Source organism: Scyliorhinus canicula, chromosome 25 (genome assembly GCF_902713615.1).
Source record: "Scyliorhinus canicula chromosome 25, sScyCan1.1, whole genome shotgun sequence".
Lineage (NCBI taxonomy): Eukaryota > Metazoa > Chordata > Chondrichthyes > Carcharhiniformes > Scyliorhinidae > Scyliorhinus > Scyliorhinus canicula.
In genome coordinates, this window is record NC_052170.1 from 22,682,814 (window position 1) to 22,697,709 (window position 14,896).

Genomic DNA, 14,896 nt, shown 5'->3' on the forward strand with positions numbered 1-14,896 from the left:
ACCGACTCAGAAGGTTGTGGCACAGTCAGAGCATGATGTGGGGCAGTCCCAAGTTGGTCCAACCCCTACGCTCCATGGTCGCGGGTATGCAGACCCTGGCCAATAAGGCAGTAGGCCTCCAGGGCAGGCAGTACCATGTGGCCCGGGGGAGCTCGCACCCCCATCTCGCGCAGTAGCCGCTGGACATCGGGCACCCCGAGAGCGCCTCGGGTTCACATCACACCCCCTCCTGCCTTGACGCATCTGGTGGGCAGCGGGCAGAACCGTGCCACCTGGGACACCCGAGCCGTAACTGGGCCCTGTGGTGATCACAAGTTAACTAGATGCAATACAACTGAGCAAACACTAGAGGGGGCACGGGAGAGCCATATAAATAGACGGGGACAGGAAGTGAGGACACACTTCACGGAGGGCAGAACTTGGAGCAGGACACACATACACACGCCAGCTAGGAGCACTGAAGGTAGCCGTAGGTAACAGCTCTGAAGAGAGAACGAACTCACAATAAAGCATCTTCTCCACATTTGAGACTACGAGCTTTATTAAGACACGAGTAACAACACATGGTACCAGGAGTGGCTTCAGACGCTTACTACAGGACAACTCAGTGGCAGATACAGAAAGCTCAAAATGGCATGGAAATCTCCTACTGGACATTTGACTTGGGAAGACATCGCTGATTCGAAGATGTGGCTTGGATACCCAGAGCAGCTGGACCTGACTGGCAATGTAATAAATGTCTGGAAAAGGTTTAAACAAATGTTTGATATTTATCTCACAGCTAATGATGTACAAGAAGCCTCAGACAACATTAAAATAGCAATTCTCACCGCAGGGCCTGTAAATAGGAAAGTGTATAATGGATTTAAATACTCAAAAGATGAAGACAGAAACAGCTTACAAACGTTACTAAACAAATTTGAAGAGTACTGTGAGAAATTTGAACAGCAAGGCATGCTCAGAGTCCAAACTGCACAGAGACTGAGTGATGCAAAACCTAAAAAATCACGAAAAGAACAAGAAATTGCGAATGAAAAGTACAGATCAAAAAGAAGAAATAACAAGAATTTCTCACAAAGCCAAAACGCTGAAACCCTGTCCAGATCGGGAAGAGAAGATTACTTTTTTTTTTTTAAATTTAGATTAGCCAATTATTTTTTCCAATTAAGGGGCAATTTAGCGTGGCCAATCCACCTACTCTGCACATTTTTGGGTTGTGGGGGCGAAACCCACGCAGACACAGGGAGAATGTGCAAACCCCACACGGACAGTGACCCAGAGCCGGGATCGAACCTGGGACCTCAGCGCCGTGAGGCGGTTGTGCTAACCACTAGGCCACCGTGCTGCCCTGGAAGAGAAGATTACTTACAACTTTTAGAAATCCAGTCCTGGTGGGAAAGAAAAATCCCTGAAATCCGCGAAAAATGTGAAAAAATGGCGTCGGAGCACATTTTGCAGTCTCTGGTAAGCAAAGAACTACAAATCGCGTCTGCGCATGCGCCGGAACCGGAAACCGCGCATGCGCAGTTTAAAAAAGATCGCGGTGCCGATCGTTATGCGCATGCGCAAGCCGCGCATGCGCAATGGACACAGAACCGCACAGGGAAGGAAAGCCGATCTGCGCATGCGCAATTCATTCCTACGCGTGACGTCATGACGTCTGAGCATCCCGACCACGCCCACTTAAAAGGGAAATGCCCGAAAATTGAAAATAAGACACTTAAAGTGGTAAACACAAATTTTCTTGCCTCAGAACACAGAAAAACGCCTGAACTTAAACCAACAGTTAAAAACAACTTGCACAACACCCTGAAAAAAGCAGTCTGCACCACCCAAAGTGAAGAGAACAAAAAGAATTCCGAAACAACAAAAGATGATTTGTTTTTTGAAGATTACCTCTCAGACACGGCTGAGACAGTCGGATATGCTTCTCACAGCATCAGCGACACGGTCGCAACGTTCAACACGAATCAACTCGTGGTAGAAGAATCCAACCAGGATGATTTGGTTTTCGAAGAATACTACTCAGACACAGCTGAGTCAGTCGGATATGCTTATCACAGCATCAGCGACACGGTCGCAAAGTTCAACACGAATCAACTCGTGGTAGAAGAAGCCAACGAAGATGAAATGGGTATCAAAGAATACTACTCAGACATGGAGGAGTTATTTGGACATGCTGATCACAGCATCAGCGACACCGTTGCAAAGCTCAACACGACTCTACTCATGGTAGATGAATCCAGCACCATGGTGCCATGGCAGCTCGTCGATACATTGGATGACAGCAATACCCTAGACGAAGACGACGCCACACAGAGAGCACAGGAAGACTCCACAGAGCGAGCGATGACAGGCTCCACAGTGCGAGTGATGAAAGACTCCAAAAGGGATGCAAGCAAACACTCCCTGGCGAACACCATGCATGAACAAGACCATGCAGGTAAACCCGCTGTATCTGAGCAACCGCAAGCAGACTATGAAAGTCTACCAAGCTCACAGGAACAAAAAGAAGACAATGCACCTCTACCCACTGCATGCGAAGACAGTGACAAGGTGATCACACTCGACGTACAGGATCACAGCGAGACTGACAGTTCTCAGCTTGTCTGTACCGACGCACAGAGCGAAAACAGTAACAAGGTGATCGCACTCGACGTACAGGATCACAGCGAGACTGACAGTTCTCAGCTTGTCTGTACAGAAGCACAGAGTCGGGCCACCCAACAGTCCAGAGAGACGATGCCGAAAGAAAACATGCAGATTTTGACTCCAGAAGAGGAGCACCTGGAGTCCAGAGAGACAACGCCGAAAGAAACCATGCAGATTCTGACTCCAGAAGAGGAGCACCTGGAGTCCAGAGAGACCAAGCCAAAAGAAACCATGCAGATTTTGACTCCAGAAGAGGAGCACCTGGAGTCCAGTGAGACAACATCAACGGAAATCATGAAGATTTCGACTCCAGAAGAGGAGCGCCAGAAGTCCACAGACACCGCGTCAAACGAAATCGAGAAGAATTTGACTCCGGAAGAGGAGCACCAAAAAAGCAAAGATGAGGAATCCAATTCTCCACAAATGATTGATGTCACCTGCACCGATGCAACATCAGATCATTCGCACCACTCTCGAGACGAAATGCTCAATGACTCAAATTATCCACTCGGGACACGAATAGAGTATAACAAGAAAAACAAAAGTCAAAAGAAGCACAGCAGAAACGGGACAAACAACAGCAAGAACAAAAGCAACATGAAGCGCGACAAGACCAACAACAATAGCAAGAAGCACAGCAGAAACGAGAACGACAACAGAAAGAACAAAAGCAACATGAAGCGCGACAAGACAAACAACAAAGTCAGGCACAAAGATAGCGACAACGACAGAGACAGAAACAACAAGAACGGCAACGAAAACAACAAAGTCAGGAACAAAGACAGCGACAACACCAAAGACAGAAACGACATAAACAGCAACAAGTACGGTAACGAAAACAACAAAAACAGGAACGACAGAAACAACAGCAATGAAACAACGACTTGTACACAATGGTACTACTTGGCACATGAAGGACAATGCCACAGCTCACTGCAAAACGATGACAAGACTACAAACATGTCATGGGATGGCAACGAATCGCACAAACTCACGTCTGCTCCAGAACGAGCAAGCACACCAGCATCCAAGGCGGATGAGACAATAAATCAACACCACAAGCACAGAAAAAAGTCCATGCCAGTCAACATCAGTGAGGTGACCATGCAAACACCTCGGGATGATGCATTGGGTACTTAAAATAACAAGGAACACCAACAACATTCACAGCGGACTTGCAATATCAATATCACCACGTCATCAACAACAAAAAGAAAAAAAAGCTCTGAACAAATTCATCAAGTTTGGACTCATAAATGTTTTTATTAAGATTGGACATATAACTACATTGGCTTTGTAAAATATGCAATAGCACCATCACCTGTATAGATACGCATATCATAAGTAACTGTTTTCTATAATTTTCTTTAACGATGTACAGCAAATATGTAAAGAGAAAAAGAGGGATGTGGTGATCGTAGATTGACTAGATACAATACAATTGAGCAAACACCAGAGGGAGAGCTATAAATACACCGGAACAGGATGTACAATTTTCTTTAACGATGTACAGAAAATATGTAAAGAGAAAAAGGGGGATGTGGTGATCACAAGTTAACTAGATGCAATACAACTGAGCAAACACTAGAGGGGGCACGGGAGAGCCATATAAATAGACGGGGACAGGAAGTGAGGACACACTTCACGGAGGGCAGAACTTGGAGCAGGACACACACACACACGCCAGCTAGGAGCACTGAAGGTAGCCGTAGGTAACAGCTCTGAAGAGAGAACGAACTCACAATAAAGCATCTTCTCCACATTTGAGACTACGAGCTTTATTAAGACACGAGTAACAACACAGGCCCATCCAGGTGCGGTCACTCCAGAAGATGCCACCAAAGGGGACCCAGGTCGCTGGCCGCCTCCACTCCTGATGTACCGTCTGGAGGTGCAACCAGATGTAACGTTAGGGCCCTGAGGGCCAGAAAAGTAGACACAAGTTGGCACAGGCACAGGACACAATGTAGCGAGAAGGGCTAGGGCATGAAGCTGTGTATATTTATTCATATTAAACACCTGATTATATTGTTAAAACCTGCCTCGGTGCTCTGTCAGATGGGTATGAGGGTAGGCTGGTCTGAGCTGGCCGTGGACAGGGTGAGGGGGGTAAATGGGCAGATGTTGGAGGTGGGCTTGACTCAGGGACCGCGGTTCAGCCAGGGCTCACGTCCCGACCCCCATCGTCCCCAACACAGGGAATCGACGAGGTGGAATGGCCAGCTCGCAGGAATCACTCAGGCAGACGGTGGAAAGTGCGATCTTGGGCAGGAGTCAGACATTATCAAATGTGGTGGAGTACCAGAGCTCATCGCAGAATGGGTTGTCATCATAGTCCATCCCATGGACCACACCCGCTGTTACAGCCAACCGAGAGTCTGTAGTGCGGCGGGTATGTATCACAAAGGAGGTTGTAGGCGGTCTCCGTTCCCCTGGCCTGCCTACCTCCCAAGTCGGTGAAACTGGATGTGATCAGAGCGCCCTGTGTGTATTGGCCCTGGCACACATGTCATGCAGCCTCCCGCGCCTGCCTGAGTTCCATGTCCTGTCCACCCTCATCCGCACCCTCCTCGTCAGACGAGGACTGCCATTTATCTCCTGCTCCAGTACGTCGCAGCTCTGCTGTGCGATGTTGTGGAGGACACAGCAGGCCAACATGATACTGGCGGCCCTCCCTGCATAATAGTGGGCCCCTCCAGAGCCGTCCAGGCACCTGAAGCTCTGGGTCTGGATGCCGAGCACCGCTCGATCACACTCCTGGTCGCTGTATAGGCGTCACTGTACCGGGTCTTTGCGTTCAATTTTATTGAACTCTTAACTATCACACATACTTTAACTGTGGGTTGACACGATGCTGACTTGACTGGAAACCTGAGGCTAACCTGACCAGACTACCTTACTGCCACATGGTATATGTTCTAGTTGCTGCTCACGGGCTCTGACTGTCTCAGAGGCTGCATCCCAAGAGAGCAGGAAAACAAGTGCCCTCTGGCTTTATAGTGGTCGTGTCCTGTCTGGTGATTGGCTGCTGTGTTCTGTGTGTTCATTGGTCATCCTGTGTGTCAATCACTGCCTGTCTGCACTCCATCATATACCTGTGTGTATATTATGACATCTCCCCCCCTTTTCTTTTACTTAAAAAAAATGTGTGCAGGTCAATAAACAGTGAGTGTGTGTGTTTACAGGAGCCTGACTATATACAAAGTATGTTAACGTATACATGGGAAGATGTCTAGTGCAGATAGAGGGCAGATAACAAATTAGAAAGAACCAATATGTACAGATGTGTAAATGGATCACAAGGTAATGCAACATTCAGTCGATAAACTCAGTCTCTGTGGCGGGCGCCGAATTCTGGTTGACCACCTCAAGGGTGGGTCAGGGGCCGCCTGCAGTTGAACTTGTACAAAAGTTGTTAATATTGTGTGTTCTGCATACAATCTGAAATGCCTCCAATAAAGTATTTTTCAAAAAAAATCCGCTCTTCCCCAATTCAAAACCTTTTTTTTGCAACTTGTTTCTTTGTCCATAACAAACCTAAGGACGCAATGATAAAACAAACCTTGCACGTTGAGTGCTCCAGGCATTATTCCAGCCTGCAAGCTAGATGCGTAACTCCAGCAACAGAAAAAGAAGTGAAATTGGTGATTTAATTGTATTTAGGATTTGAAGCAGTGATATGTCGTTATACAGTATTATCAATCCACGGAATTACTGTGTCAACATTCTGACAATTAATTTCTGATGGTAATTAAACTTACTCTCCTTCAGCTTTGAAATTTCAGACTTAAGTTCAGCAAGTTCAGCGAGTAAGCTTGTCACCTCTTTGGACAGTCGTGTACCTGAAAGAGAAACAACACTCCAGATCATGTGGCATTGCTTCTCCAAGAGAAACAGGGGCAGCACGGTAGCATAGTGGTTAGCATAAATGCTTCACAGCTCCAGGGTCCCAGGTTCAATTCCCAGCTGGGTCACTGTCTGTGTGGAGTCTGCACGTCCTCCCCCTGTGTGCGTGGGTTTCCTCCGGGTGCTCCGGTTTCCTCCCACAGTCCAAAGATGTGCGGGTTAGGTGGATTGGCCATGCTAAATTGCCTGTAGTGTCCTAATAAAAGTAAGGTTAAGGGGGGGTTGTTGGGTTACGGGTATAGGGTGGATACGTGGGTTTGAGTAGGGTGATCATGGCTCGGCACAACATTGAGGGCCGAAGGGCCTGTTCTGTGCTGTACTGTTCTATGTTCTATGTTCTAATGTCGACATGGGTGGACCACGACAGATTGATTTTGATGTTTACTCCTGGGAATTGAAGCTGTCAACCATCTCCACCTCGGCATCATTGATACAGACAAGGGTGTGTACAATGCTGTGCTTCCTGAAGTCGACGACCAGCTACTTAATTGGGTTACGGGTATAGGGTGGATACGTGGGTTTGAGTAGGGTGATCATGGCTCGGCACAACATTGAGGGCCGAAGGGCCTGTTCTGTGCTGTACTGTTCTATGTTCTATGAAACAGTATCTCATTATCACCTTTCCTCCAGACTTACTTTGAATATGTGGTAATACTGCTGGCCACAGACATTAACCGTATCAAAGAGCAGTGCATTCCAACCACTCCAGCAAGTGATTGCAATGCCCTTACCACATTTTGATGTGGCTGATGTTTGTAAATATTGGGGTTTCCCCACTGACAGTCACTCATCCATGAGGGGAGATGAATGAATCTAGGCTGCAACTGGTTTGTAGAAGCTGTCAATCACAGCCCACTACTAGAAAGGAATGAAAGGCTTTAAGATAATGGATCTGCAGGGTTGAAACACAGGGCACATGGAGCCTCCAGGGAAGTGTAACAGCTGTGGTTTTTTTAACTGTCCCTGTCAGGACTGCTCTCTAGCTTCTAGACGGGAGTGTCTTTTCTGGGGGTGGGTGGGGGATTCCTTTAACTGGTTAGGGAGTCCCTGGAAGGGGGGGCGTGGGGTAGGGTAAGTCACCCACATACCTGGGTGTGCACTCAGGAAATCAGGGCATGGGTGGCTGCTTTGCGGTTCAGGGGAAGGAGGGGGTGGTCGAACACAGGACCTCGCTATAGTGCCGCCCACTCAAAATGGTGGCCCAAGAGAGATATTCCCTGATCCCTGCATTCCTCGCCATGCATAAATTTGCATGGCAAGGGATATGGAATTGCTTCTACTTTTTCTCTCCCAGGGGGGAATGTAAATTCTCTTCTGACGGGAGAACAGTTACGCCAGGATCACGATGTGCGATCAGGCGGAGAATTGGGTGTCAGCGGGAAATCGAGATCTGCGCCAGGCTCCGGTTCCTCGATGGCGGTGTGAACGTGTTCCATTCCCCATACCAGCATGCAAAATGTACATTGGCATGCATTAACGTATCATTACTGGGCCTCATCCAGTAGTCTCCGCCCTCCCGCCTTCTCCGCATCTGCCAGGCGGGAATGAGGGCAGCGCGGTTCACTTATTGACCACATTAAAAACGGGGAATGGGCGCCGTGGCTGCTGAGGGAGAGAGGGGTAAAAAATGGTTCCAAAGGTGCAAGTGGGCTGACAGTTGTGCCAGGGCCGGAAGCAGGAGCAGAGGACGACCAAGGGATGAACTGTGGGTTTGGGGTGTCATTGACCACCATTGCCGCAGTCTGCAAGGTAGCCATGTAGCGAACTCCACTGACCGCCCATTGTGTCCTGTAAATGTGCAGACCTCCACCAGCAGTAGAAGTGCCACCCCACCCACCAGGTCACCCTCCTAGGAACCGTCAGACCCCAGCCGCCCCATCAACGGGATGGGAGTGGTCCACGCAGCCAGCAGTACACCAGATGTTGACACGCCTCAGTGTATCTATCCAAGTCGCTGCCCCACTGCAGGGGGAGCAGGGAAGTACAGACTGCACCCCGAACAACGGACAAATGCACCGCGGCCTTTGGCACCCCCCCCCCTAGCATACTGCCCCTCTCAGGGCAGATGCCGCACCAGCGACACTATCAACCAGGGCCGTCACCAAGCCCCACTTGCCTCCTGTGGCCGAGCTCCCATCCATCCAGTCCCCCCAGACAGGTAGGCACAACCCTTACATAGCAGAGAGGACACAAAGCACTCTACAGTTACGTTCCAACTGGTGTCCATTCTGCTGCCCTGCCCCATCCCTGGGGCCCTGCCCGCATGCCTGCCTGGTTGGTGGCAATGACTCCCCCACTGCATAACCAAGTGCCACCCTGCTGGTAAGGCATTACATAGCCCAGCCAAGAGGACACCCATAGTCATCAGTACTGGAGGACCCAGGACAAGGTCCGCAGAATGTATTGCTGGCAGGGGTAGAGCCAGCCTCTGGTACCCTGCCGGCAGGAATGGGTGGCTGGGCTAGGTGCCCAGTGGTGGGGCCAGGGGTGCAGTACGAAAGGCAACATGTCAGGGTGAATGGTCAGGGATGGGGGGGGGATTGGGAGAGGGACTCTGCACTGGTTGGAGTCAGACCTGGCACAAAGGAAGATGGCTATGGTGGTTGGAGGTCAATCTTCTCAGCTCCTGGAGATCACCGCAGGAGTTCCTCAGGGTAGTGTCCTCGGCCCATCCACCTTCAGTTGCTTCATCAATGACCTCCCTTCCATCATAAGGTCAGAAGTGTTTGCGGAGTACTGCACAATGTTCAGCACCATTCATGACTCCTCAGATAATGAAGCAGTCCATGTCCAAATGGAGAAAGGCCCGGACAATATCCAGGTTTGGACTGCCAAGGGGCAAGTTACATTCGCGCAACACAGGTGCCAGGCAATGACCCATCTCCAACAAGAGAGGATTTAACCATTGACATTCAATGGCATTACTATCACTGAATCCCCCACAATCAACATCCTGGGGTTACCATTGATCAGGATCTGGACTGCAATAGACATATTAAAAAATAAATAAATTTAGAGTTCCCAATTTTTTTTCCAGTAAAGGGGCAATTTAGCATGGCCAATCCATCTAACCTGCATATCTTTGGGTTTTAGACGTAGACATAGAATTTACAGTGCAGAAGGAGGCCATTCGGCCCATCGAGTCTGCACCGGCTCTTGGAAAGAGCATCCTACCCAAGATCAACACCTCCACCCTATCCCCATAACCCAGTAACCCCACCCAACACTAAGGGCAATTTTGGACACTAAGGGCAATTTAGCATGGCCAATCCACCTAACCTGCACAACTTTGGACTGTGGGAGGAAACCGGAGTACCCGGAGGAAACCCACGCACACACGGGGAGGATGTGCAGACTCCGCACGGACAGTGACTTAGGGCCGGGATTTGAACCCGGTCCCTCAGCGCCATGAGGCAGCAGTGCTAACCGCTAGGCCACATGCCGCCCACTAACCATATTAATACTATGGCTACCAGGGAAGGTCAGAGGCCAGGAATCCTTAGGCGAGTAACTCACCTCCTGACTCCCCAAAGCCTGCCAACCATCTACACGGCACAAGTCAGGTGTGTAAGGGAATATTCTCCACTTGCCTGGATGAGTGCAGCTTCGCCAACACACAATTCGCTCAACACCATCCAGGACAAAGCAGCCCCGCTTGATTGCTCCCCCTTCCACAAACATTCAAGCAACACGAGCTCCAGGAGAGGCATCATGCTCACTGGAAGCAGGACAGAGGGTTCAAGCCAAGGGACGCTGTACACATCTAGGACTTGGGGGGGGGGGGGGGGGGGGCGGGACCCAGTGAGACAGGACCAGCCTCTTATGCAGTTAAAACCAGAGAAAAAGCTGTGAAATGAAAATGAAATGAAAATCGCTGATTGTCACAAGTAGGCTTCAAATGAAGTTACTGTGAAAAGCTCCTAGTCGCCACATTCCGGCACCTGTTCGGGGAGGCTCGTACGCGAAGGCTGTGTGCAAAGATGTGGACCATCTTAAAGGCAGGGAGCCTACACCAGAGACAGCCCTGGCAGAAGAATAAGTTCCTCGTCCCTCATTCCCATCATCCATGAGGCATATGCAGAAAGTAAGGAGGCATGAGACAGTGGGAAATTTGGGCAGTTGGATAACGAACTAGCTAACCAATAGAAGTCAGAGAGTGGTGGTGGATGGCAAATATTCAGCCTAGAGCCCAGTTACCAGTGGCGTACCGCAGGGATCAGTTCTGGGTCCTCTGCTGTTTGTGATTTTCATTAATGACTTGGATGAGGGAGTTGAAGGGTGGGTCAGTAAATTTGCAGATGATACCAAGATTGGTGGAGTTGTGGATAGTGAGGAGGGCTGTTGTCGGCTTCAAAGAGACATAGATAGGATGCAGAGCTGGGTTGAGAAGTGGCAGATGGAGTTTAACCCTGACAAGTGTGAGGTTGTCCATTTTGGAAGGACAAATATGAATGCGGAATACAGGGTTAACGGTAGGGTTCTTGGCAATGTGGAGGAGCAGAGAGATCTTGGGGTCGATGTTCATAGATCTTTGAAAGTTGCCACTCAAGTGGATAGAGCTGTGAAGAAGGCCTATGGTGTGCTAGCGTTCATTAGCAGAGGGATTGAATTTAAGAGCCATGAGGTGATGATGCAGCTGTACAAAACCTTGGTCAGGCCACATTTGGAGTTCTGTGTGCAGTTCTGGTCGCCCATTTTAGGAAGGATGTGGAAGCTTTGGAAAAGGTGCAAAGGAGATTTACCAGGATGTTGCCTGGAATGGAGAGTAGGTCATACAAGGAAAGGTTGAGGGTGCTAGGCCTTTTCTCATTAGAACGGAGAAGTATGAGGGGTGACTATGTAGAGGTTTATAAGGTGATCAGGGGAATAGATAGAGTTGACAGTCAGAGACTTTTTCCCCGGGTGGAACAAACCATTACAAGGGGACATAAATTTAAGGTGAACGGTGGAAGATATAGGGGGGATGTCAGAGGTAGGTTCTTTACCCAGAGAGTAGTGGGGGCACGGAATGCACTGCCTGTGGAAGTAGTTGAGTCGGAAACATTAGGGACCTTCAAGCGGCTATTGGATAGGTACATGGATTACGGTAGAATAATGGAGTGTAGATTAATTTGTTCTTAAGGGCAGCAGGGTAGCATTGTGGATAGCACAATTGTTTCACAGCTGCAGGGTCCTGTGTCCAATTCCGGCTTGGGTCACTGTTTGTGCGGAGTCTGCACATCCTCCCCGTGTGTGTGTGGGTTTCCTCCGGGTGCTCTTGTTTCCTCCCACAGTCCAAAGATTTGCAGGTTAGGTGGATTGGTCATGATAAATTTCCCTTAATGTCAAAAATTGCCCTTAGTGTTGGGTGCAGTTACTGGGTTATGGTGATAGGGTGGAGGTGTTGACCTTAGGTAGGGTGCTCTATCCAAGAGCCGGTGCAGACTCGATGGGCCGAATGGCCTCCTTCTGCACTGTAAATTCTATGACAATCTATGATTAATCTAGGACAAAGGTTCGGCACAACATCGTGGGCCGAAGGGCCTGTTCTGTGCTGTATTCTTCTATGTTCTGTGTTCAATGAAACTCAATCCAATAAAAGCTAACACACTGTACGCCTTCTTAACAACGATATCAACCTGGGTGGCAACTTTCAGGGATCTATGCACATGGACACCGAGATCTCTCTGCTCATCCACACTATGAAGAAACTTACCATTAGCCCAGTACTCTGTCTTCCTGTTACTCCTTCCAAAATGAATCACCTCACACATTTCTGCATTAAACTCCATTTGCCACTTCTCAGCCCAGCTCTGCAGCTTATCTATGTCCCTCTGTATCCTATAACATCCTTCTGCACTGTCCACAACTCCACCGACTTTAGTGTCATCTGCAAATTTACTCATCCATCCTTCTGCGTCCTCCTCCAGGTCATTTATAAAAATGACAAACAGCAGTGGCCCCAAAACAGATCCTTGTGGTACACCACTAGTAACTGAACTCCAGGCTGAACATTTCCCAATTTCCTCTAAATCCACTAAGTAAGTTTGAAGTATTCAAGATGGTTGCAGGTTGAGTGCCGAGAGAACCAACAAACCATCTTCAAAACTCGAGAACTCTGAATTGAAGACACAAAGATCTAGATAATAATAATATAATAATGTCAGTTTTGAATTTCACACTCACCATTACTAGTCACCTGGGAAAGCTCCTTTTTGAAATTTGCGTCAATCGTCTTCATTTCATTGCACATCTGTGAAACTAAAATGGTACCAAGATTTGTTACAGAACATTCCGACTATTGATTGGAACCTCTATAGGTCGAACAGTCGTATGGGGCAATTTTTGTACAGTGTGTGCAGGAGGGACACAATGGGCGAAATTCTCTGCAGACCGTCGTAACGCCGATTTCCGGCGAGCAAAATTGGTGTAGATGACTCCGGCGTGGGGGCCTTCTTTTAGGCGGCTATTCTCCGTTCCCGGAGGGGCCAGCAGCTGACTGACGCGATACGCGTCAGTTTCACCAGCTGCGGAAGTGGTGAGACCCGGCGTTTTTTGGGGGGGGGGGGAGGAGGAGAGAGACAGACCGGCATTTTGGAGGGGGGGGGGGGAGAGAGAGAGACAGACCGGCATTGGTGGGGGGGGAGGAGGAGGAGAGAGACTGACCCGGCGTTTGGGGGGGGGGGGGGGGGGGGGGGGGGGAGGAGGAGGAGCGAGACAGACCGGCATTTTGGGGGGGGGGGGGAGGAGGAGAGAGACAGACCCGGCATTTGGGGGGGGGGGGGAGGAGAGAGAGACAGACCCGGCATTTGGGGGGGGGGGAGAGAGAGAGAGAGACAGACCGGCATTGGGGGGGGGGGGAGGAGGAGGAGAGAGACAGACCGGCATTTGGGGGGGGGGGGGGAGGAGGAGGAGAGAGACAGACCCGGCGTTGGGGGGTTTTGCGGCGTTGAGTTGAGAGGAGGGGGGGGGGGTTTGCGGCGTGGCGTTGAGTTGAGAGGATGGGGGGGGGGTTTGCGGCGTTGAGTTGAGAGGGGGGGGGTTTGCGGCATTGAGTTGAGAGGGGGGGGTTTGCGGCGTTGAGTTGAGGGGGGGTTGCGGTGTTGAGTTGAGAGAGGGGGGGCGGTGTTGGAGGGGGGCGGCGTTGGAGGGGGGTAGGGGTGGTGAAGGGGGTAGGGGTGGTGAGGGGGGGGTTGGGGTAGGGGCAGCGGCATGCAGAGGAGGGGGGCGACGGATGCCCGGGGCCAATGCACCGTCGCCCCCCTCTGCACGCAGCTGCCCCTACCCCAACTCCCTCCCCTCACCACCCCTACCCCCTTCACCACCCCTACCCCCCTCCAACGCCGCACCCCCCCACTAACAGAGGAAGGAAGGGGGGGAGGAGGAAGGAAAGGGGAGGAGGAAGGAAGGGGGGAGAAGGAAGGAAGGGGGGAGGAGGAAGGAAGGGGGGGAGGAGGAAGGAAGGGGGGAGGAGGAGAGAGGGGGGGGGTGTGTGGGTACCGGCCTTCAGAGGGAGGGGGGGGTGTGGGTACCGGCCTTCAGAGGGAGGGGGACGGGGTGTGGGTACCGGCGTTGAGGGGGGGGGGGACCCGGCGTTGAGAGGGGGGGACCCGGCGTTGAGAGGGGGGGGGGTTGCAGCGATGAGGGTGGGGGGTTGCGGCGTTGCGAGAGATGGGGGGTTGCGGCATTGCGAGAGATGGGGGGGCGGCGTTGGAGGGGGGTAGGGGTGGTGGGGAGGGGGGTAGGGGTGGTGAGGGGGGGGTGGTTGGGGTAGGGGGCAGCGGCGTACAGAGGGGGGGCAACGGTGCGTTGGCCCGGGCATCCGTCGCCCCCCCTCTCTGCACGCCGCTGCCCCCAAACCCCCCCCCGATGCCGCAACCCCCCCTCGATGCCGCACCCCCCCCGATGCCGCAACCCCCCCAATGCCGCAACCCCCCCCCGATGCCGCAACCCCCCCCCCGATGCCGCAACCCCCCCCGATGCCGGAACCCCCCCCCCGATGCCGCAACCCGCCCCGATGCCGCAACCCCCCCCGATGCCGTAACCCCCCCCCCCGATGCCGCAACCCCCCCGATGCCGCAACCCCCCCCCGATTGCCGCAACCCCCCCGATGCCGCAACCCCCCCCCGATGCCGCAACCCCCCCCGATGCCGCAACCCCCCCCCCCCCGACACTGAACGGCGTCAACCATCATCAATGGTTGACGGCATTCTAAAGCAACTGTGATTTTCGCCGACGTGACCCGTGGCCACGTCGGCGGGACTTCGGCCCATCCGGGCCGGAGATTTGTGGAAACAAAAATATAATGAAATCCCGCCGGCGCCAGCTGTTTTCAGAGGCTGCCGGCGGGATTTGCACA

At 51.4% G+C, this 14,896-nt stretch overlaps 1 protein-coding gene across 1 annotated transcript in view; it reads right to left on the reverse strand.

Moving 5' to 3' along the window:
- LOC119957250 (CD209 antigen-like protein C) overlaps positions 1-14,896 on the reverse strand; it is a 68,884-nt gene that overhangs the window by 16,614 nt on the left and 37,374 nt on the right. Inside the window, exons 4-5 of the mRNA XM_038785096.1 lie at positions 12,724-12,798; positions 6,414-6,494 (exon numbers count right to left, since the gene is read on the reverse strand). Of these exons, the coding sequence (XP_038641024.1) occupies positions 6,414-6,494; positions 12,724-12,798 (156 nt within the window). The remainder of the gene's footprint in view (positions 1-6,413; positions 6,495-12,723; positions 12,799-14,896) is intronic.